Raw genomic sequence first — 22,219 nt, forward strand, 5'->3', positions numbered from 1 at the left:
CTGGACTCAAATTTGGGAGGATTTATTCTCGACTATTGCTCTGGTGGTAAAGACCTTATGATCGGCAGAACATTGTTTAACATCCTTTTCCATCTCTCATTTCCATTCATGCCTTTCTTTCCTGCCCACTTACTACTCTGTCTTTTGCTCCTCATCCCTCATGTACATGGCTGTCTTACATTCTTATTTTCTTGGCTTTTCACTGTTACAAAGTACATGTAGTCATTTCTCTGCAACATTGGTCAAGCATTTTCTGTAGGTATTCTGGTGTTTGTATTTGTATGTTCTTCCTTGACAATTTTAAATTTAATTAAATTAAGACTATGAGAATTCTATGGTTTTTTTAATTATTTGCAGGGTGATGAAAAAAAGAACAATTCGGGTTTTCATTTCACTACAGAAAACTTACTGTTCAATACAACTTTGAATAACAAATGTTCTGCTGGTCAGACAAATCATAAACCCAAGGAGCAAGGAAATATCAATGCAACAGACTTACCAACTCAGGACACAGGATTCCCCTATGCGACTATGTGTATTGATCGGGATACTGCAAATAATTCTGAAATTATGAACAGTACATTCTCAGTTGTGGACGGGACTGTGACTCGTAGCATTAGTCGACATAGTGGTCGTACTGCTTCGTGTGAGAGTGGATTGGATGAAGATCAGCTCAGCAGTGCTTCTGACAGCAGTTACTCTTCTGCTAGCAAGCCCATGAATGTGGGTGATGTCCAGATAATAGCGCACATCCAGGAAGAAAGTGAGTTATCTCTTTTCACTATTTGTTCCTCAATTAATGGTTGCCAAATTTAACATTACAACTGCTCATAACAGTCATTTTCAAAGTTTGTTATGCATACAAAGTTGAATGGCACACAGTGACCAGCTGTCTGTAATATATTTACTGAACTTTTGCGTAATTATTTTATAGTTAGAAGTTGACGCAGTTTCCCATATTGAACTAATCCTATCAGCCACAATGATTTCAGCCACTATGATGTATTCTTGTAAGATTCTCATCATTGCTTTTTTTGTGCAGACCACCCCAGTTTCAATATCATCAGAAATATTGATTCCAAGAAACGATGAATGTGGTATTCTCATTCTAACTTGTGTAGTGTTTTTAACATAGAAGAAATCTGAATGACCTATGGTAATAACTCACTTGCTATCTTGTCATTCACATATCGGACACATCAGGAATCGTTAGTTAATTAGAAGAAATGAGAATTTACATGAACGTAAATAAATTACTAACCCTCTATTGAACAGAAACGAACCCACTACCAGCTGTAACAGAAACAATGAAAATGAGCTGTGCAAACAAATGACTGATGCAAATCCGTAATGTTAATACTCTGTGCTTGTTTTCACCACGTAAGATATACCTTAAATTTGAATAATTCTTTTATTCTGTAGTTACAGTATTCATTTTGAAACAGATTTTTAACAAATTAGTCATTGTGAAAATTTTGATTGGTTTCAGAAGAATGTGAATTTTTGGAGGGACGGGTGTTTGTAACATCTATTAACAATTTATGTGATGTCACATTAACTCCCAATTTGTGAAATTCACTAAAATTAGAAAAAGTAGCAAACCTTTCACAAACATTTACAAAGTTCAATTGAGATAATAAATGCGTAAAAGAATTGTTATGCCACCTGTAAATGATGATCTCCTTGTGCATTTGAGAATGAGTGTAGAAACTTCTTTATCTGTCCCTTACAATTTCGGTATTATTCTTTCACTAGTTTAGACATCAGTGGCCACCTGTAAATGATGATCTCCTTGTGCATTTGAGAATGAGTGTAGAAACTTCTTTATCTGTCCCTTACAATTTCGGTATTATTCTTTCACTAGTTTTGACATCAGTGGGTCATGCTTTCAAACCCCCCCACCTACCCCCTCACTTCACCCAGCACAGAGGCCAGGGCAATATCATTTTTCTGTGACAGTATGATTATTGGAGAATTGACCTTGCAGTAGCCTTAGGTATGTGCTTAGCAGGAACAACTACCTCCTCACTGGAAGTTTACCTTTCTTGATTTCAAGAAATGTGGAAAAAATAAAATTTATTGCTCTGTACAGTTATACTGATCACTAACTGCCTTGGGCATAACAGAGAGAGTTTAAATCTGCAATAACTCTTGTAGTCCATAGTGAAAATTCTCTTAACAAATTTTATTAGATAGAAAAAGGTATCATCCAACATCTGCATATTGTCATAGTCCTCAGTGTCAAATCGCCCTTTGCAGTTTTGTTCACAAAATTATTGTTGCATAGGTTGTAAGGTCTGGGCTGATTGTGATGGCCACTCATTTTCTGTTGGATAAACAGATAACAAGACAGTTATATATACCTATTATTTCTTACACTGAGAAACACTCATTTTGGTGCCTTAAGGTTGGTTCTGCTTTTGATGTATGTAATGGGTACCAGTTCTGGAAATGATTGCTTTCCTCTGCCAGCTCTAGTTTTTGAGATAGAACATTGATACCTTATTAAATATATTCTGCTCAAACTAGTGGTCACCCAAAAGTTTTTGTGTGAAATTGTATTATTTAAAAATGATTATATATTCAATATGATACTGTTACAACAAACACATACTAATTACACTATGCTAAAACAGCTTAGTACTAGCTAAAATCATAATTACATATTATTAATTAGGAAGTAAGTCAAAAAGCAGCAATTAAGAATTATAGTAAAGAAATTTATAACAATAATGGAAATTCCTGGCCGAAGGAGTACATACAATAAGTGAAAGACAACCACTCACCTATAGGAGATTGATGAGTGACTCATAAAAACATGTAACAGAAAACAGCATTTACACTATCTATAGAGCAATAGCTCTCTTTCTAGCACAAGTACACACATTATCTCACACGGACAACCAAGACTCGGGTCTTGCTGTGCCTACAGAAGTGTGCGTTTGGGTGTCTGTGTGGTTTTGTGTGTGTGAATGTGTGTACTTGTGCTAGAAAAAGAGCTACTGCTTGAAAGCCTGTGCAATAATAAATTTATTAATATAATTAAATAAATTTAATTTGATGCCTGGATCTTCAAAACATTTTGGGTCTGTAGATTCTGAATATGGTATTAGACATTCTTCCATCAGCTCACAGAAACCTCAGATCTATGAATTCCTTTGATGACCTGTTCCTGTACATTTGTGATGGATACTCCAACAGTAGTTTGCCATCATGTATGTGTCCCACTGTCCACGGTACTGTTCTTCCAGTATTCTTATCTCATGGTGAAAATGCTCATTCTGCATCAAAAGAATCCAGAAATCGGTCCAAATGATTGCAGGGAGTACTAAGGTTTCAGACCAGCCAAGTATACAAAAGGCAGTGTTCATACTTTATAGAATTTCATAATGGTTAGTTGTAATAGTTCCTAAGAAAATTCTTCGCTCCTATACAAAATGACAACCATGCATCAGCTTCAGTGTTGTTCACTGTGTCTTAAAACTGCTGGTCACTTATGAATTCTCAGATTTGCGGTCTATCAAATATACCTGCATTTATTTTCTATGTATTGGTGCAGAAAATTTTCTACATACATAGCCGAAACAGGCTCCATTTTTCTTCAACTCCTTTACAGATTGTTTCATTAAACCAAGTTTTATGTGCAGTAGTGGCGTTGCACCCTTCTCTCTCCTTCCCTCCCCAAAGACCGTGCTTTCTCTAGGGGGCAACTGTTTTCTTTCACCCAGCATTGATCATTTGCTTTCCTGTCCAGAAGGTGCTGGGTGCACTCGTCTTGCTGTCCCAGAAGAAAATTCACCACTTTCAAATCAACCAAATGATCCATTGGTGATTATGATATGATCCATTGGTGATTATGATAAGAGATTTTATCTGGGGCTATGGTTACTGTAGTGCGGTTTTTATTCACAGCAGTGGAATAACCAGCTGGGATAGTCTTGTATAGGTTCCTGTTATGAAGAAGTACCCAGTTGAGGCTGCAGTTGTAGCTATCTATAAATTATCTCCATTCGCTTGGTTCTGTTGTCTTACAGCCAGTTTTGTTAGCAATCCTTGCATGTTATTACAAAATCAAATTAGTTCTTTTCAATAAGGAATGGCAAGAAATCTTTTTTCAGGCTTGTGATAAAGTGAGCCTCATACTCAGAACACATTATGAAGGTTCTTTGCTCAGCCGTAGTATGCTTTTGACCACCTGATTTCTTCTTCTTCTTCTTCCTGTTCTTCTCCAGATAATTTCTAGAGACAGGTAATCGTGGGAACAGGTATCTCCTGAATGTGGAACATTGACTCTGGTCAAGTCCTCACTGGCATCTACCCACTTCAACTGGTTATTTCCTTTGATAATCTTGACATTCACTGAACAAAAATAAATCATCACTGTGGTTTCTCTGTTCTTCTCATATGTGAAGTTCACGCACTTTCATTTACCGATTGAGTACTGTTGAAAATGTTCTATTCCTGTTTCACACACAAACTAAAGTGCCCAAACCTCGTGATCTCAGTTTTACTTTGAAGTAGGCTAAATACTTTGCATTAAATATTTTACAAAGTCAGTCACATGTTTTCTTTACTGAATAAATGTTTAATCCTCACAAACAAAACACATCAGAATGATTCACACATTTTGTATATGGCGAATCCTTTTCAGTGTCTGTGAAAGAGAAGAAATCAGAACAGTTAAATACAGCATACAAAACAACACAGATGTTCTTGAGTGAAGTAAATTAATTAGGTAGGTGATAAGAGAATTTAATTTTTAAGTGTACTTTTAAAAAGGGCACAAAATAGGCTGTAAAAATATTTATCACCCTTTACACAAGGGTTGGAACTTAACTAGTGGCAACTATTTATCCACAACCGATACCAAAGAGTTACATGTTTGCACCTGTTACTGTTCTTCAAAGTAGTCACCAGCGTTGTGTAGAACCCGTTATCAGCGATGTGGAAGGTGTAGTATACTGTTAGCAGAGCCTGTTCCATTGATGGGTCAATTGGAGCGGTCTACTGCCTGTCGAATCTCTGGGATAGTTCTGAAACGAAAGCCACGAAGTGGTTCCTTCATCTCCGGACTCAAAATAGTCACAAAGACTTGAGTCTGAGGAGTATGGTGGATGGTTCAGTACTTCCCAGTCCCATCGACCGAACAGAGCAGTCACAGCTAGCACTGTATGCGCCCACGCATTGTGCAAAATGATGGGTGGGTTGTGCAAAAAGTGTCGCTGCTTCTTTCACAAAGCTGGCCACAGGTGATGCTCCAAAAACATACAGTAATACTGTGGGTTGACAGTCTTCCGTGGAGGACATAATGCGTCAGGATAACACCATCACAGTCACATATGAGAATCACCATAATTTTAGACTGCTCCATTTGCACCATGAACAGAACAGTCTCGTCTAACGGTATACTACACCTTCCACATCGCTGGCAATGTGTTCTACAAAATGCTGGTGACTACTTTGAAGGACAGTAACAGGTGCAAACATCTAACTCTACTGTATCAGTTGTGAATAAGTAGTTGCCACTATTTAAGGTCCGACCCTCGTAAATGCGTTAAAGATCAGGTTGATTAGAATAGGCTCTTGCAGATCACTCATTCCACAAGCAACTATACTTCATAGAATATGATGAACATCTCAAATGAAATCAATTGTTCATTGTACAAAGTTCTGATGTATGTACAAAGTTCTTGTACCATCTTTCAGCTAAATCCGTATAATGAGATACTGGTGACATCACAGGTTTATTGTACGAAGCTCTGATGCAGTATTCACAGAGTTGTTCCTGTCATCTTTTGGCTAAATATGTATCTTGCCATGAACCATAGACCTTGCCATTGGTATGGAGGCTTGCGTGCCTCAGCGATACAGATAGCCGTACTGTAGGTGCAACCACAACGGAGGGGTGTCTGTTGAGAGGCCAGACAAACGTGTGGTTCCTGAAGAGGGGCAGCAGCCTTTTCAGTAGTTGCAGGGGCAACAGTCTGGATGATTGACTGATCTGGCCTTGTAACACTAACCAAAACGGCCTTGCTGTTGTGGTACTGCGAACGGCTGAAAGCAAGAGGAAACTACAGCTGTAATTTTTCCCGAGGGCATGCAGCTTTACTGTATAGATGAATGATGATGGCATCCTCTCGGGTAAAATATTCCGGAGGTAAAATAGTCCCCCATTCGGATCTCTGGGCGGGTACTACTCAAGAGGACGTCGTTATCAAGAGAAAGAAAACTGGCGTTGTATAGATCGGAGCATCGAATGTCAGATCCCTTAATCGGGCAGGTAGATTAGAAAATTTAAAAAGGGAAATGGATAGGTTAAATTTATATATAGTGGGAATTAGTGAAGTTCGGTGGCAGGAGGAACAAGACTTCTGGTCAGGTGAATACAGGGTCATAAATACAAAATCAAATAGGGCTAATGCAGGAGTAGATTTAATAATGAATAAAAAAAATTAAGAGTTCGGGTAAGCTACTACAAACAACATAGTGAACGCATTATTGTGGCCAAGATAGACATGAAGCCCACGCCTACCACAGTAGTAAAAGTCTATATGCCAACTTGCTCTGCAGATGACAAAGAAATTGAAGAAATGTATGATGAGATAAAAGAAATTATTCAGGTAGTGAAGAGAGACGAAAATTAAATAGTCATGGGTGACTGGAATTCGATAGTAGGAAAAGGGAGAGAAGGAAACGGAGTAGGTGAATATGGATTGGGGGGAAGAAGTGAAAGAGGAAGCCGTCTGGTAGAATTTTGCACAGAGCATAACTTAATCATAGCTAACACTTGGTTTAAGAATCATAAAAGAAGGTTGTATACATGGAAGAAGCGTGGAGATACTGACAGGTTTCAGATAGATTATATAATGGTAAGACAGAGATTTAGGAACCAGGTTTTAAATTGTAAGACATTTCCAGGGGCAGATGTGGACTCTGACCACAATCTATTCATTATCAACTGTAGATTAAAACTGAAGAAACTGCAAAAAGGTAGGAATTTAAGGAGATGGGACCTGGATTAAACTGACTAAACCAGAGGTTATACAGAGTTTCAGGGAGAGCATGAGGGAACAATTGACAGGAATGGGGGAAGGAAATACATTAGAAGAAGAATGGGTAGCTTTGAGGGATGGAATAGTGAAGGCAGCAGCGGATCAAATAGGTAAAATGACGAGGGCTAGTAGAAACCCTTGGGTAACAGAAGAAATATTGAATTTAATTGATGAAAGGAGAAAATACAAAAACGCAGTAAATGAAGCAGACAAAAAGGAATACAAACGTCTCAAAAATGAGATCGACAGGAAGTGCAAAATGGCTAAGCAGGCATGGCTAGAGGACAAATGTAAGGATGTAGAGGCTTATCTCACTAGGGGTAAGATAGATACTGCCTACAGGAAAATTAAAGAGACCTTAGGAGAAAAGAGAACCACTTGTATGAATATCAAGAGCTCAGATGGAAACCCAGTTCTAAGCCAAGAAGGGAAAGCAGAAAGTGGAAGGAGTATATAGAGGGACTTTACAAGGGCGATGTACTTGAGGGCAATGTTATAGAAAGAGAAGAGACTGTAGATGAAGATGAAATGGGAGATACGATACTGCATGAAGAGTTTGACAGAGCACTGAAAGACCTGAGTCGAAACAGGGCCCCAGGAGTAGACAACATTCCATTAGAACTACTGACAGCCTTGGGAGAACCGGTCTTAACAAAACTCTACCATCTGGTGAGCAAAATGTATGAGACAGGTGAAATACCCTCAGACTTCAAGAAGAATATAATAATTCCAATCCCAAAGAAAGCAGGCGTTGACAGATGTGAAAGTTACCGAACTATCAGTTTAATAAGTCACAGCTGCAAAATACTAACGCGAATTCTTTACAGAAGAATGGACAAACTGGTAGAAGCCGACCTCGGGGAAGATCAGTTTGGGTTCTGTAGAAATATGGGAACATGTGAGGCAATACTAACCCTACGACTTATCTTAGAAGCTAGACTAAGAAAAGGCAAACTTACGTTTCTAGCATTTGTAGACTTGGAGAAAGCTTTTGACAATGTTGACTGGAATACTCTTTTTCAAATTCTGAAGGTGGCAGGGGTAAAATACAGGGAGTGAATGGCTATTTACAATTTGTACAGAAACCAGATGGCAGTTATGAGTCGAGGGACATGAAAGGGAAGCAGTGGTTGGGAAGGGAGTGAGACAGGGTTGTAGCCTCTCCCCGATGTTGTTCAATCTGTATATTGAGCAAGCACTAAAGGAAACAAAAGAAAAGTTCGTAGTAGGTATTAAAATCCATGGAGAAGAAATAAAAACTTTAAGGTTCACCGATGACATTTTTGAACGGAATGGACAGTGTCTTGAAGGGAGGATATAAGATGAACAGCAACAAAAGCTAAACGAGGATAATGGAATGTAGTCAAATTAAGTCGGGTGATGCTGAGGGGATTAGATTAGGAAATGAGACACTTCAAGTAGTAAAGGAGTTTTGCTATTTGGGGAGCAAAATAACTGATGATGGTCGAAGTAGAGAGGATATAAAATGTAGACTGGCAATGGCAAGGAAGGTGTTTCTGAAGAAGAGAAATTTGTTAACATCAAGTATAGATTTAAGTGTCAGGAAGTTGTTTCTGAAAGTATTCGTATGCAGTGTAGCCATGTATGGAAGTGAAACATGGACGTTAAACAGTTTGGACAAGAAGAGAATAGAAGCTTTCGAAATGTGGTGCTACAGAAGAATGCTGGAGATTAGATGGGTAGATCACATAAGTAATGAGGAGGTATTGAATAGGATTGGGGAGAAGAGGAGTTTGTGGTACAACTTGACTAGAAGAAGGGATCGGTTGGTAGGACATGTTCTGAGGCATCAAGGGATCACAAATTTAGCGTTGGAGGGCAGTGTGGAGGGTAAAAATCATAAAGGGAGACCAAGAGATGAGTACAGTAAGCAGATTCAGAAGGATGTCGGCTGCAGTACATACTGGGAAATGAAGAAGCTTGCACAGGATAGAGTAGCATGGAGAGCTGCATCAAACCAGTCTCAGGACTGAAGACCACAACATGTATCTTCATTTGTAATGTAATGAACTTAGGCAACTATCTTAAAAATTTATGTGCATGGCAAAAAGTAATCATAAAAGGAATGCATGTAATCATGTCATCGCTAAACTGTAGTTGTTAAAATCAGTAGCAGTGCCAAAATACCCAGAATATGGTAAAAAATTATATGCACCATGAAGAAACTGGCAATTTGTTCCTCAGTGCTATTTAGCGCTACTTATTGTCAAGGATTGCCAACAGAATTCTAAAAATTAATCTTGTTATACACTCTCTTGACTTACTCCCAAAGTGGCAGCAGGAGAACACACATGTATAAAGGTACTGAAATTCACAAGCTTCGGAGCCAGTGGCTCCTTCTGACAGAAGGGTTGAAGGAGAAGGAAGAGGCTGAAGGAGAAAGGACTGGTGAAGTTTAGAAAATGGAGAGAGTTCAGAAATGTCACCCAGAACCCCAGGTCAGAGAAGACTTAAGAATGGGATGAGGAGGAGAGACATTGTTAGGGAATGCACTAGATGAGATTTGAAAACCCGAGAGCTAAACAGAAAAATCATGTGACTTCTGTTAGTCATGTACGTATTGGAGACCATTGCATCTGAACTGAAGAGACTGGAAACTGAGTTTGTAGGGAAGACCAAAATTATCAGACTGAACAGTGAAAAAGAACTTGCAGCCCTACTGGTATTTGTTATGTTGCGTACTGTATCCTACATAAGAAGGGACTGCATGATAAGATGTTAAAATGTGAAGGAATAATTTTCATGACTCTGAAAGAAGCTGTAGCTGGTAAAAACTGTGAAAAAGACAGAGATTGGAATAAATCCAACAAATAATCGAGAAATTGTGGTGAATATGCTACTCTGTGATGAAGATGTTGGCACAGGAGAGAAATCATGGTGGGCTGCATTAAATGAGATGGGAGAATGGTGGCTCCCTCCAAAAAGACATTTTGTTTAAAAATAGCCTTATACACTTGTGGTTGGATATTCATAGAGGGTCACACTAACCCCCCACCCTCCCCTCCCTCCCCCCGTCACTCCCACACCACAACCATGTATCTGACAACAATGTTTTCCCCTTGATAGGTCATGTTTGTAAAAATCAATGTAAAATGTTGGTTCAACCACCTATTTACAGTATAAAAAATCTAAAGGGAATTGCATGTGTTGTCCTGAGTATTTCAGTGTGAAGGTAACATCCGTATTTGTGCATGGCCTATGTATCTTCCTGAAAGCCACATCTCACAGACAAACACGTAAGTCTGCGGGGTGTGGCCTTCAGGAAGATACATGGGCTGTGCACACAAGTGGCTGTCATTATGATGCTGCAAAATATCCCAAATATCCAGGATAACATGTGCCATATGGATGTACATGTTAAAGAGGACATGGCTTTAAGGGAAGTAGCAGACTCTTGTTCATTTCAATAGATCAATGTGAGAGGTTCTTATACCACAATTCTGATGATGAAGACTTGACCATCGAAAGACAGAAATTGTGGTTTTTTTTTTTTTTTTTTTTTTTTTTTACACTGTCAATAGGTAGCTGAGCTGAAATTTTAAGCTTGTTGTTCCTATTTTGGCAGTTAATAGGTTGACACTCCCTAAAAGTTTCAAATGTGTCTAATATTCACAGCAGACTCCCATTTTGAAAATTACACACTTTCTGCAAATGCCTTACATATGATGAGTCGTAATATTCATTCGTACGTCATACTTGTTTAATAGTAGATCTAACTTCTAATTTTGTATGTTGCAGGTCTGAAACAAGCAAATTCGACTCCTGTGAGAGGATATGTAAATGGTAAGTTTGTGCCGTTGATTTTTTAAATTGAAACAAGTTTACTTATTTGCAGTGTAGTTTCCTTCGTTCCATTCACTTAGACTATTTTTTTTTTTTTTTTTTTTTTTTTTTTTCCTCTTCAGTGAGGAATTTCTTTCCATGAAGTTTTGGTACTTGTAATCTGCAACATACCTACCCATTCCAGTAACCAAATTATTTTCTCACACCACATTTCTTGACACTCTTTCACAGTCGTACAAAAAAATGCAATTTTTTGAGGTCTTTTGTGCAGTGCATGAAGTAACCTACATATTTTTATGATGGAGAATATACGTACGAAAACAACTAAATATGGCACTTCTGCTTTGCAGACATATAAATCAACATGATGCCAGCTCGGTTTGCTTCTCTGTCAGTCCAGCACAAGACATGAAGCTCCTCAGCCAAACATCACTGTTGTCAAATATGATGAATAGAATAATATTCATTGATTTTGCTGTCAACCGGGTTATCGTTTAACCTGACCTAGAGATCAAATTAGGCTGAAGATGAGGCTATCATCAATAAACTTCATTCACAAAATAGTAAAAGTACCAATGAATAAATACTAAAATAAACCTTCTTAATATTGTTTTTTACTACCAGTAACACACTTGCATAATATCATGTGTCCTATACTGTGAGTTGCTTGTAGTTGAAAACCGAGGAGCAGCCATATTGATCTATGTGCTTGTGAAGTTTAAGTCCCGTGTTTAGTGATACATGTATTTATACTCACATACTACAAAAGTGTACAGTGTAATTTATGGGCTGCATTAAAGATCTGTTCAAAAAACATGTCACTTACAGCACTATTTGCTGTGCGAAAGTACCGAGAAATGTGGTGCCATTGGATAAAACTGTTAGCTCTATTCCAAGTGAAACCAAGTAGAAGACTGCTTCATTGCTGTGGCACTTTCTGGTGATGTAGTCAGCCAAACGAGGCTGATACAGATCCGTGTAAGTCCATCATTCATCCCAAGGATGATGATTATGAACTCTTAATGCTGAAATGGCAAAGAGTCTGTTATATATACCTGGAATGACAGATCTCATTAGTGTGTATATTCTAAATAGATATGAATGCTTTCAGAATTTAGTGGAAAATCAATGTTCCTTGCCAACAGGAAATGTTAATATTGACAAATTTGTGCTGTTGTTCTGTAGGCTGTTTGTCTTCCTTGTTCAAATATAGTCAAAGTGGCTGTTTTCACACGTTAATGAATTGTTGACTGACTGGTGGCATGATCTCTCTGAAGAGAATTTGAAGTTGTGACAATGCTTTCTTTTGACAGACTTTAAACAGTGTATAGTTGCAGCATTATTTTTCACTAATTGATTAAATTTAATATGTTTAATATAAATGTGATGAATGTTATAAATAAACATAATGTAACTAATAGGTATATTTACATTCTCAGCATAACACTGAGAAGCAATTAATTATATCAAGGGAAAATTCAATGGAGAAAACAAATAAATTATAGCGATAAGGGTAGTTGCAACTTACCATTCAGCTGAGATGCTGAGTCGCAGATAGGTACAACAAAAAGACTCTCAAACAGTGCTTTTGGCCAAACAGGCCTAGGGTCAGAGTGACCTGCCCTTCCGTTTCAACCTTTCCCAGTCTACCTCACCCTTCCCTGAGAAAGCTACAGTTTACATCGTGTGACACCAGGGCCAGAAAGCAGCATTTTGCACCACCAAGGACAGTCATTTAATTTCGTGTGAAAATTGGACATATCAGTTGGGTGTTCTGCCTTGCAGCAGTTCCAGGCATTGTACTTCGCATCTTCTTGCCTTGTGCTTTCCTCTTGAGTTTCATGTCGTTAAGTTTCCTCCTCGACAACCTTTGTTTGTTAGTATCTCCTTCCTCTCCCTCTTCCTCTCTTTCCCATTATTGTCCCTACCATTCCTTGCTGCAATATGGCCTACCAATTTTTCTTTCTTTTTATTATGGTGTCTGAGAGGTTTCTATTCACCCCCATCTCCTCTAAACATCTCATTCCCAACTCAAATGCTCTATTTTCCTTCATACTCACATTTCTAGTGTCTATCACCTTTTCTCCTCAGTTTTTTGCAGTGTCCAGGTATCTTTATAAAGCATTTGGCCAATATTTTCCTTGAGTCTTCATTCAGTGACCCCACAGCAATTTCCTGTTTCTGATTAATGCTACCACAGCTGTTGCCATTCTCATTATTTTGCGACCTGTTCTGGTTGTTGATTTAGGCCTTCTCTGAATTTCTGCCAGCATTTTGGTTTTTGCCTTTTCATTATTTATTTTTGGCAATAATTCTTATGATTTGCTGGTTATGTCTTCCATAGCTTCATTAAGCACTTTCTTGGATTCTGCCAACACCACCCTTTTGCCTACTACACACACCCCTCACATTCCAGCCATGGTCTGTCCTAGGATTCCTTCTAAGTAGATGTTAAACATTGTAAGTGAAAGCCAACATTTTGGCTAAATCGTATTTCTATGTTCTCAGCTAGTTGTCCACCAATTCTGACTTGGCATTTTTGATTCATGTATGACTCCTCTATTCAGTTTTCTATCTCTCCAGTTAATGCCATATTTTCTCATTATTAGCATTAGCCTATCCCATCTCAAACAATTGAAAGCTTATTTCAAATCAATAAAACAGCGTAAATCTTCCTATTCTTTCCATTGTGCCTCTCTCCTAGGACTCATAAACCTATAGTACCTGTTGGACTTACTCTTTCCTGAGACTGAACTGGTTTTTTTTCCCCCTGGGGTGGTGTTCAGTTTGCTAAACATCCTTCTACTCATGACACTCAGTAAAACATTGGCCACATACAGTGTCAGACTGAAAGTGCTGGGTTCCTCACATTTTCGTGTGTTTTCTATTTGAGGAGTACCAAGACCTTTTCCAAGAAATTCTTAGGCCACTCTCCCTTTGAGTATATGTCTCTTCATATTTACATTAGCTCTCCTTATTTACAATAGCTCTTCTGTTCCTTTTCCATTTGAGGTTTGTAATATTTCTGTTGGCAGCTTGTTAATCCCTGTGCCCTTTCCATTTTCTGTGTCTTAAAGAGCTGCCTCCAGTTCACTCTTTAGTGTGTTGTAGCCCTTCTCTCCCTCATTTTCTATAGTTGTTACGCCTCGTGTCTTCTTTCCCCTTCCTACAACCACTCCTGTACTCTTTCCACTTCTTCTTTACTTCATCCTCCATTTCTGTCTCTGTGACACTCTTTTGTCTTTCCTTCTGGCTTTCTTACACTTCTTTAAAAATTAAATAGGGGAAATTCCAGGATGGAATAATGACAATATTATGGAAAGAATAGATTGCTACTCACCGTGATAGTAAAGTGTTGCCTGTGGAAGCATGCTGGGATGAGGTGGAGAGAGGGTAGGGCAGCTAGGTGCAGTCTGGGGAAGTTAGACGCAGAGCAAAAGGGGAGGGGGGGGGGAGAAGTGGAAAAGAGACAAGTAAAAAGACTGGGTGCTTTGGTGGCATAGAGGACTGTGTAGTGCTGAAGTGGGAACAGGGAAGGGGCTAGGTGGGTAGAGGACAATGACTAACGAAGGTTGAGGCCAGGACGGTTATGGCGTCACATACAAGCAAATCCGGGGCATGATAATAGGAACCCATATGGCACCATCCTGTACCAACCTATTCATGGCCCATCTAGAGGAATCCTTACTAACCACCCAGAATCCAAAACCCCTCAGATTCATTGATGACATCTTCATGATCAAGATCAAGGGTGAGGACACGCTATCCACATTCCTCCAGAAACTCACCTCAAAGATGGCTACATCATACCTCTGTCGGTATCAAACCTACCAACTACCAGCAATACCTCCACTTCAACAGCTGCCACCCATTTCATACCAAAAAGTCCCTTCCATACACCCTAGACAGCCCTGGCCTTTGCACCTGTAGTGACAAGCAGTCCCACTCAAAATGTACTGAGGGTCTCGCTGAGGCCTTCACAGACAGCAGTTACACTCCCAACCATGTACAGAAACAGATCTCTCATGCTCTCATTCTCCAGTCACCCACCACCTTCCAAAATCCCACCATCTGGCCACAGTGGAGCATTCTCCTTGTGACTCCATGCTACCCAGGACTGGAGCAACTGAATCACGTACTCCAATATGATTTCAGCTATCTCTCATTGCACCTCGAAATGAGTAGTGTCCTACCCATTATCCTTTCCATTCCTCCCACAGTGGTATTCCACTGCCCACCAAACCTGCACAGTATCTTCGTTCATCCCTACACAACCCCTGCTTCCAACCCCTTGCCTCATGGCTGATCTCCGTGTAATAGATCTAGAAGCAAGAACTGTACCATACATACTACCACCACAACCAATCCAGGCAGGTCACTAGCATCACCTGTCCATCAAAAGCAGGGTTACCTGTGAAACCAATCATGTGATCTACAAGCTAAGCTGCAGTCAGTGTGCTGCATTCTACATGGGCAAGACAACTAACAAGCTGTCTGTCCACATGAATGGCCACTCACTGGCCAAGAAACAGGTGGACCAGCCAGGAAGCTTTTTGGCTGAAGGTTTGCTCATTGAGCAGTGTTGTTGTTGTTGTTGTTGTTGTTGTGCCTGTATGTTTCATCATCATCTTTATGAATTAAGTAGTATGTGCAGTCTCTCTCTAACCATTTGATGTTATTGCTTTTGTCACATATCATCATCAGGATTTCCTTCGAGCAAGCTGGGTAGGAACTTTGTGAACAATATGCCTCCATTGGTTTCTGTCCTGGTATAGCCTCCTGGTATAGCCTTTCCCTCTCCACTACATCCCATGTTACTCCTGTCCTCTTCAGATCTTCCTTAACCTGGTCTGTCCACCTCTTTCTAGGCTGCCCAATTGGTCTTCTTTCTGGTACCTCCATTTCCAAATACTGGCGTGGAGTTAGTCGGGTGCATTCGCTTCACATGACCAAACCACTTCAATCTGAAAGCACTCATCCTCTCTCCTGTAGTCAGTGTCACCTGCAGGTGTCTCCTTACATAATCATAATCATTCCTGACTCTGTATCTCTCTTAGTTTTTTTGTAGAGGAACTTCATTTCACATGCTCTCTTATTTATGACACAGGCCTCTAGACTATACATCATGATTGGCAGAAGATAAGTTTCATACATGTTCTATTTGGCTCTTTGAGGGACTTCCTTGACCCAGATTAGATTTCGTACTTGGTGGGAGAAGCTAGATCCTTTTGTTATTCTGTTTAAGACTTCTAGTTTGGAACTTCCATCGTGTGATGTGATGCTACCCAGATAATTGAAGCTTTTCACACATTCAACCTTCTCCCACTCCAGTATGATGTAACAGGGTGTGGCTGTCCTGCTCATCTTCATTGCCACTATCTTGTTCCTACTCACAGTTAACTTGAATTTTTTAAATTTTGTGTTCCAATAATCTAGTCTCCTCTGAGCCTCCATTTCCATCCCTCCCCAATTGGCGATCTCATCAGCAAAAACAAGAGCTGAGATCTTCATATTCTTCTTCCTTGATTTCTTTCATGATTGTGTCCATAAGTGTAATGAAGAGTAAAGGAGAGAGCAAACTGCCTTGCTGAACAACTCTCTTTGTCTTAAAGCATTTTGATCTTCTACCTCCTACTTATACATTGCTCTCACCAGCATCATACAGCATCTAGACCTTTTTAATTAATGAATCAGGAATGTTATGTTTTCTCAAGCATTCCCATATTTTATCCCTTGGTACACTGTCATATGCTTTTCCCAAATACATGAATACTACTATCAAGTCCTTTCCTTTTTCCCACTGCTTTTCCATTAACTGACAGAGGGAGCAAATTAGATGTATTGTTCCCATATTACTTATGAACCCATGCTGTTGTTCCTCTAATTGGTGTTCTAGAACTTTCCACGATATTTTTCCTATGTCCTTTTCCATTATCTTAAGGCAGTGTGATAACAGTGTGATTCCTCGATAGTTGGTGCATTTCTTTCTACTACCTTTCTTGAACAATGGTATTATAATTCCTTTTTCCCATTCATCCAGCATTTTGTTTTCTTTCCATATCACCCCCAGCACCCAGTGTAACTATTGTATTCCATGGATTCTTGCGGCTTTAATCATATCCGCTTTCAGCTCATCTACTCCAGCCGCCTTCCCACTTTTCGTCCATTTCAGGGAGTTCTCAGTTTCTAACCAAGAGATTGGATCCTGCTCCTCTTCTAATTCAATGACTTCAGTGTCACTTTCTTGTGCACCTTCCCCATTCAGTAAGATTTCAAAATAATTCGTCATCTCTACTCTTATACCTTCCATGTCCCTGATAATATCCTCATCCTCTGTTTCAATCGCTTTTATGTCTTATCTGTCGGATCTCTTACTTTTCAATAACCCATATAGCAGTTTTTGGTTCCTTTTGCTATCCTGCTCTAGTTTCTGGGTGAATATTTTCCAACTCTTCTTTCACAATTCTCTTTGCTTGTAGTTTCTTTTGTCGGTATTCCTCCTCCAGTGTTGTCACCTTGTGTTCCTCTTCTGGTACCAGCCTGTGGTCCTAATTTCTTTTTCAAACTCCATGTTTCTCTTTGCCATATTATGTTTTTTAATTGCATCTTTTACTCTGTCATTCCACCAACTGGTTTCTTTGTGTTTCACTTTCTGTTTGTTTTGCCGCATAACTGCGCAGCACTATTAACTACTGATGATTTAAATCGGTTCCACTCTTCCTCTATACTACCCTCTTCAGTTTTTGGCAATTTTTGTGCTACTACATTTTGGAAACTTTTCATATTTTCTTCTTCTTTCAACTTCCACTCCTTAATTTTTGGCATTCTTTGTACAGCATTCAAACTTTTCATCTTATAATTTAGGTCAGCTACTAGTAACCTGTGGTCACTATCCAAGTGCTCACTTCGTATGACTTTAGTGTCCCTTACTTTTCCTCCAATTAATTTGTCCATTAATTTATAGTTTATAACTGTCTGGGCATGAGGTGCGTGTGTGTGTGTGTGTGTGTGTGTGTGTGTGTGTGTGTGTGTCAGTGTCATTCTTTTCATTGTGCCCATCTGCAACTCAAAAACAGGTCACCTTTACAGTGATTAGCAATCTTTTTTTCCTAATATTGTTGAGGTTTCCCACCTGGAGTTTCCATTGTTACATTCTACCAGAACTTTCCTAATATTTAAAAAAGTTGTGCTGTTTATATAATGCTGTCAATTAAGTGAAAATATTGACTTAGTTACGGAAGTTGAGCATTTAGATTTTATGCCTTAAATCTCAAAAGATGTACTTTGTTAATCATTAATGTATGCATTTTCCACATTAATAATTGGTTAAAAACTTCTGTGATCTCATGTGATGTTGCAGACCCATTTTCCAATTCGGGAGATGAGCTACCTTCACCAATTGTGCCTGGTAACTGTCCAGATACAAACCATGGATACCAGTCAGATCACTCAGATCATTCCTCAGGTGATAGCCGTGCCAAAAGTTCTCGAAGTTCTGTTCGGTCAAGCTGTAGTAGCAGTCCCTATGGCTCAACAAATTTGCTCAGTAATATGAATGGTAAGAACTTTTCTAAAATGTAAAATAGCATTCTCATAGCCACAATATGAAGAGTGTGTCCTTTTTTTTCATAAATTTTCTAAGAATTGTATATGCTTTGTGTGTGGGGGAAAAGATGGCTCTATCACAATCTGCTGCCCCTACCCCCCCCCCCCCCCCCCCCCCTAACACGCAACCACACCCACGTGCCCCCTACACACACACACACACACACACACACACACACACACACACACACACGAATGTTGCCATTATTCATAGTGGTATAAATACCAAACTGCAGATGTGCTAGAAACTGACATTACATTTTCTGCTGTACTCGTGACATGATAACTTACCTTAAAGCCTTTCTCATGAGAAGAGAGAACATAGTTAGTGTGCGCATTGATGTGTGAAGTATTAGGTGTTCAGAAAATAGGTGGGAGGTAGGGGTGTAATGCCATCTGCACATTTGCTATGTTCTTTCTTGATTAACTTAGTGAACACCTACATCTACATGGCTACTCAGGGTTCATCAAACCACCTTCACAATTCTCTATTACTCCAATCTCATATAGCGCGTGGAAAGAACAAACGCTTATATCTTTCCATACAAGCTATGATTTCCCTTGTTTTATCATGGCGATAATTTCTCTTTATGCCAACAAAATATTTTCACATTCAGAGGAGAGAGTTGGTGATTGGAATTCCATGAGAAGATTGCTCTGCTGCAAAAAAGTCATTTGCAAACAACCTAAGACGGCTGCACAGATTGTCTCCCAAATTGTTTATATAGATAAGAAACAGCAAAGGTTCTGTAACACTACCTTGGGGAACACCAGAAATCACTTCTGTCTTACTCAAAGACTTTGCAAGAGTTACTACAAACTGTGACCTCCCTGACAGGAAATCACCAATCCAGTCACATAACTGAGACGATATTCCATAAGCATGCAATTTCACTACAAGCTGCTTGTATGGTACAGTATCAAAAACCCTCCGGAAATCCAGAAGTAAGGGATCAATGTGATATCCCTTGTCAGTAGCACTCAACACTTCATGCAAGTAAAGAGCTAGTTGTGTTTCATAGGAACGATGTTTTCTAAAGAAGAGAGAAAATAGCTCTTCATTATCTGGACAGAATAATAGCAAGCAGGAATTATTATGGAACTTCTAAAAGAAACACAGAAAACAGGCTGTGACACTGTATGGCCATACTTGCAGAACATGTTCCACTCTAGGGGAAAACTTTTTATATGAACAAGGGTCCAGAGATGTCTTACTTCTATGTTACAATTCATTTTCTGTAAAACAGATCTAATACTAGAGGGATACAGCTACACATCCAGGATGCAGTGCAGCACTTGATGGATGTACTGTACAAATGCTAACACACACATTTTAAATGTTTCATATAGGTAGGATTAAAGTGGTATGCTGATAATTCTTTATATGTACAGTTGCCATGATTAATTCACTATTAAGGGTTCTAGAAGCGAGTCCTAACAAAGAAATAAAACATTTCTGGACTTTCGTCCATGCAACATATTTTCTTTTTCCATTTTTGAGGAATATATCCTGAAAGTTTGTCTACTACTTTTTGTTACGTTCTGTTTATTACTGAAGCTGTTGGATGTGATCCTAATGTTTCACTTACAGTAAAGCAATACCCAGGCTGCCTAGTTCCAACCCAAGTATCATTAATCTGCTACGCAGATTCAGTCCAGGTCTGCCCCAGTTCCCTGTGTTGAATGTTAGTGCACTGTGTGTTAAGCTATACAAGCAAGTCTAGCAGTGAAGTGATAGGCTGATAAACTATAATTAAAATGTGCTGATACATATTCTTTTATTGCAAGTAAGTAACTCATTAGTCTCTGGCTAAATTTGTATGGTGTTCCTCAGGGGAGTTCTTTAAATATATTCATGTTGAAAAGTTCAGCATACATAGGAAATGAATAGGGTGTTAAAAGGATTACAGAAAAAGGTGCTGTTCAGTCACAACACATTTGACCTAAAGCAGTGTCTCAAGTGTGAAAGAAGAAATTTCATCAATTGAAATGAAACAAGAAAAGATATGAAAAATCTTCTAAACAACAGTGTAGTTAGGGGATGTGGTAGTCTTGGATATAATACGCCATGGCTGCAAGATGAAATGTTATATACTTGTAGGCTACACTGAGGTGACAACTCATGGGACAGTGATAATGCACATTTACAGCTGGTGGTATTATCATGTATAAAAGATATGAAAGGGCAGTGTATTGGCGAAGTCGTCATTTGCACTCGAGTGATTCCTGTGAAATGTAATTAAGGGTGCACAACAGGAATTATGACTGTCAATGCAGAATGGTAGTTGGAGCTAGATGTATGAGACATTCGGTTTTGGAAGTCATTACAGAATTAAATTTCCGAGGTCCGTGGTGTCAAGAGAGTGCCGAGAATACCAAATTTCAGGCAGTACCTCTCACTATAGACAACGGAGTGGCTGATGGCCTTAATTTAATGACCAAGAGCAGTGGCCTTTGCACAGAGTTGTCAGTGCCAACATACAAGCAATACTGCATCAAATAACCACAGAAATCAATGTGGGACTATGAGGAACATATCGATTAGGACAGTGTGGTAGAATATGGCCTCAATAAGCTACAGCAGCAGATGACTGATGTGAAAGCCTTTACTAACAGAACGACATTGCCTGCAGTGCCTCTGCTGGGCTTGTGACCACATTGGTTGGACCCTATATGACTGAAAAACTGTGGCTCGTCAGATGAGTCCTGATTTCAGTTGGTAATAGCTGATGGTTGAGCTAGTGTGTTGCATGGACCCCATGAAGCCATGGACCCAGTTTGCATAGCAAGGCACTGTGCAAGCTGATGTCAGTGGCGGTTCCATAATGGCGTTAGCTGTTTTTATATGGAATGGACTGAATACCGTGGTCTAACTGAACTGATCATTGACTGGAAATAGTTATGTTCGGCTACTTAAAAACCATTTGTAGCCATTCATGGACTCCGGGTTCCCAAACAACAATGAAATTTTTATGGATGACAACGCATCATGTCACTTGGCTGCAATAGTTCGCAATTCTGGACAATCAACATGAATCCCATTGAATATTTATGGGACATAATGGAGAGGTCAGTTGGTGTACAAAATCCTGCACGGGCAACACTTCCACAATTCTAGAGGACTATAGAGACAGCATTGCTCAATATCTCTGCAGTGGGCGTCCAATGGTTCCAGGTGCTGTCTGTGGCTGACACTGTCGCTGAGCCGGATGATGTTGCCTGTCCTGTTTCAGAGAAAACTACTCAGCCTGCAAGATCTGGGCAATTGCAGAGGGTGGAATTATTGGTAGTTGGGAGCTCCAACAATAGGCGCATTATGGGGCCCCTTAGGGACTTGGCTAACAAGAAAGGTAAGAAAACCAATGTGCACTTGGTGTGCACACCGGGTGGAGTTATTCCAGATGTGGAAAGGGTCCTCCCAGATGCCATGAAGAGCCCAGGGTGCAGCCAACTGCAAGTGGTTGCTCACATCGGTACCAATGATGTGTGTCACTTTGGATCAGAAGAGATTCTCTCTGGTTTCTAGTGGCTAACAGAAGTGGTAAAGGCTGCCAGTCTTGCTTGCAAGATGAAAGCAGAGCTGACCATTTGCAGCAAAGTTGACAGGACCAATTGCGCACCTCTGGTACAGAGAGTGGAGGGTCTGAATCAGAGGCTCAGATGGTTCTGCGACCGTGTAGGTTGCGGATTCCTCGACTTGCGCCAAAGGGTGGTTGGGTTTCTGGTTTCACTGAATAGGTCAGGTGTCCACTATATGC

General features: G+C 39.6%; 1 protein-coding gene across 2 annotated transcripts in view; it reads left to right on the top strand.

Annotated features, from left to right (window-relative positions):
- LOC124621968 overlaps window positions 1–22,219 on the top strand; it is a 168,504-nt gene that overhangs the window by 84,201 nt on the left and 62,084 nt on the right. For both annotated transcript variants that reach the window (XM_047147501.1, XM_047147502.1), the window contains exons 5-7: window positions 358–763; window positions 10,812–10,856; window positions 18,217–18,414. In XM_047147501.1, the coding sequence (XP_047003457.1) occupies window positions 358–763; window positions 10,812–10,856; window positions 18,217–18,414 (649 nt within the window). The remainder of the gene's footprint in view (window positions 1–357; window positions 764–10,811; window positions 10,857–18,216; window positions 18,415–22,219) is intronic.

Source organism: Schistocerca americana, chromosome 7 (genome assembly GCF_021461395.2).
Source record: "Schistocerca americana isolate TAMUIC-IGC-003095 chromosome 7, iqSchAmer2.1, whole genome shotgun sequence".
NCBI classification, from domain to species: domain Eukaryota; kingdom Metazoa; phylum Arthropoda; class Insecta; order Orthoptera; family Acrididae; genus Schistocerca; species Schistocerca americana.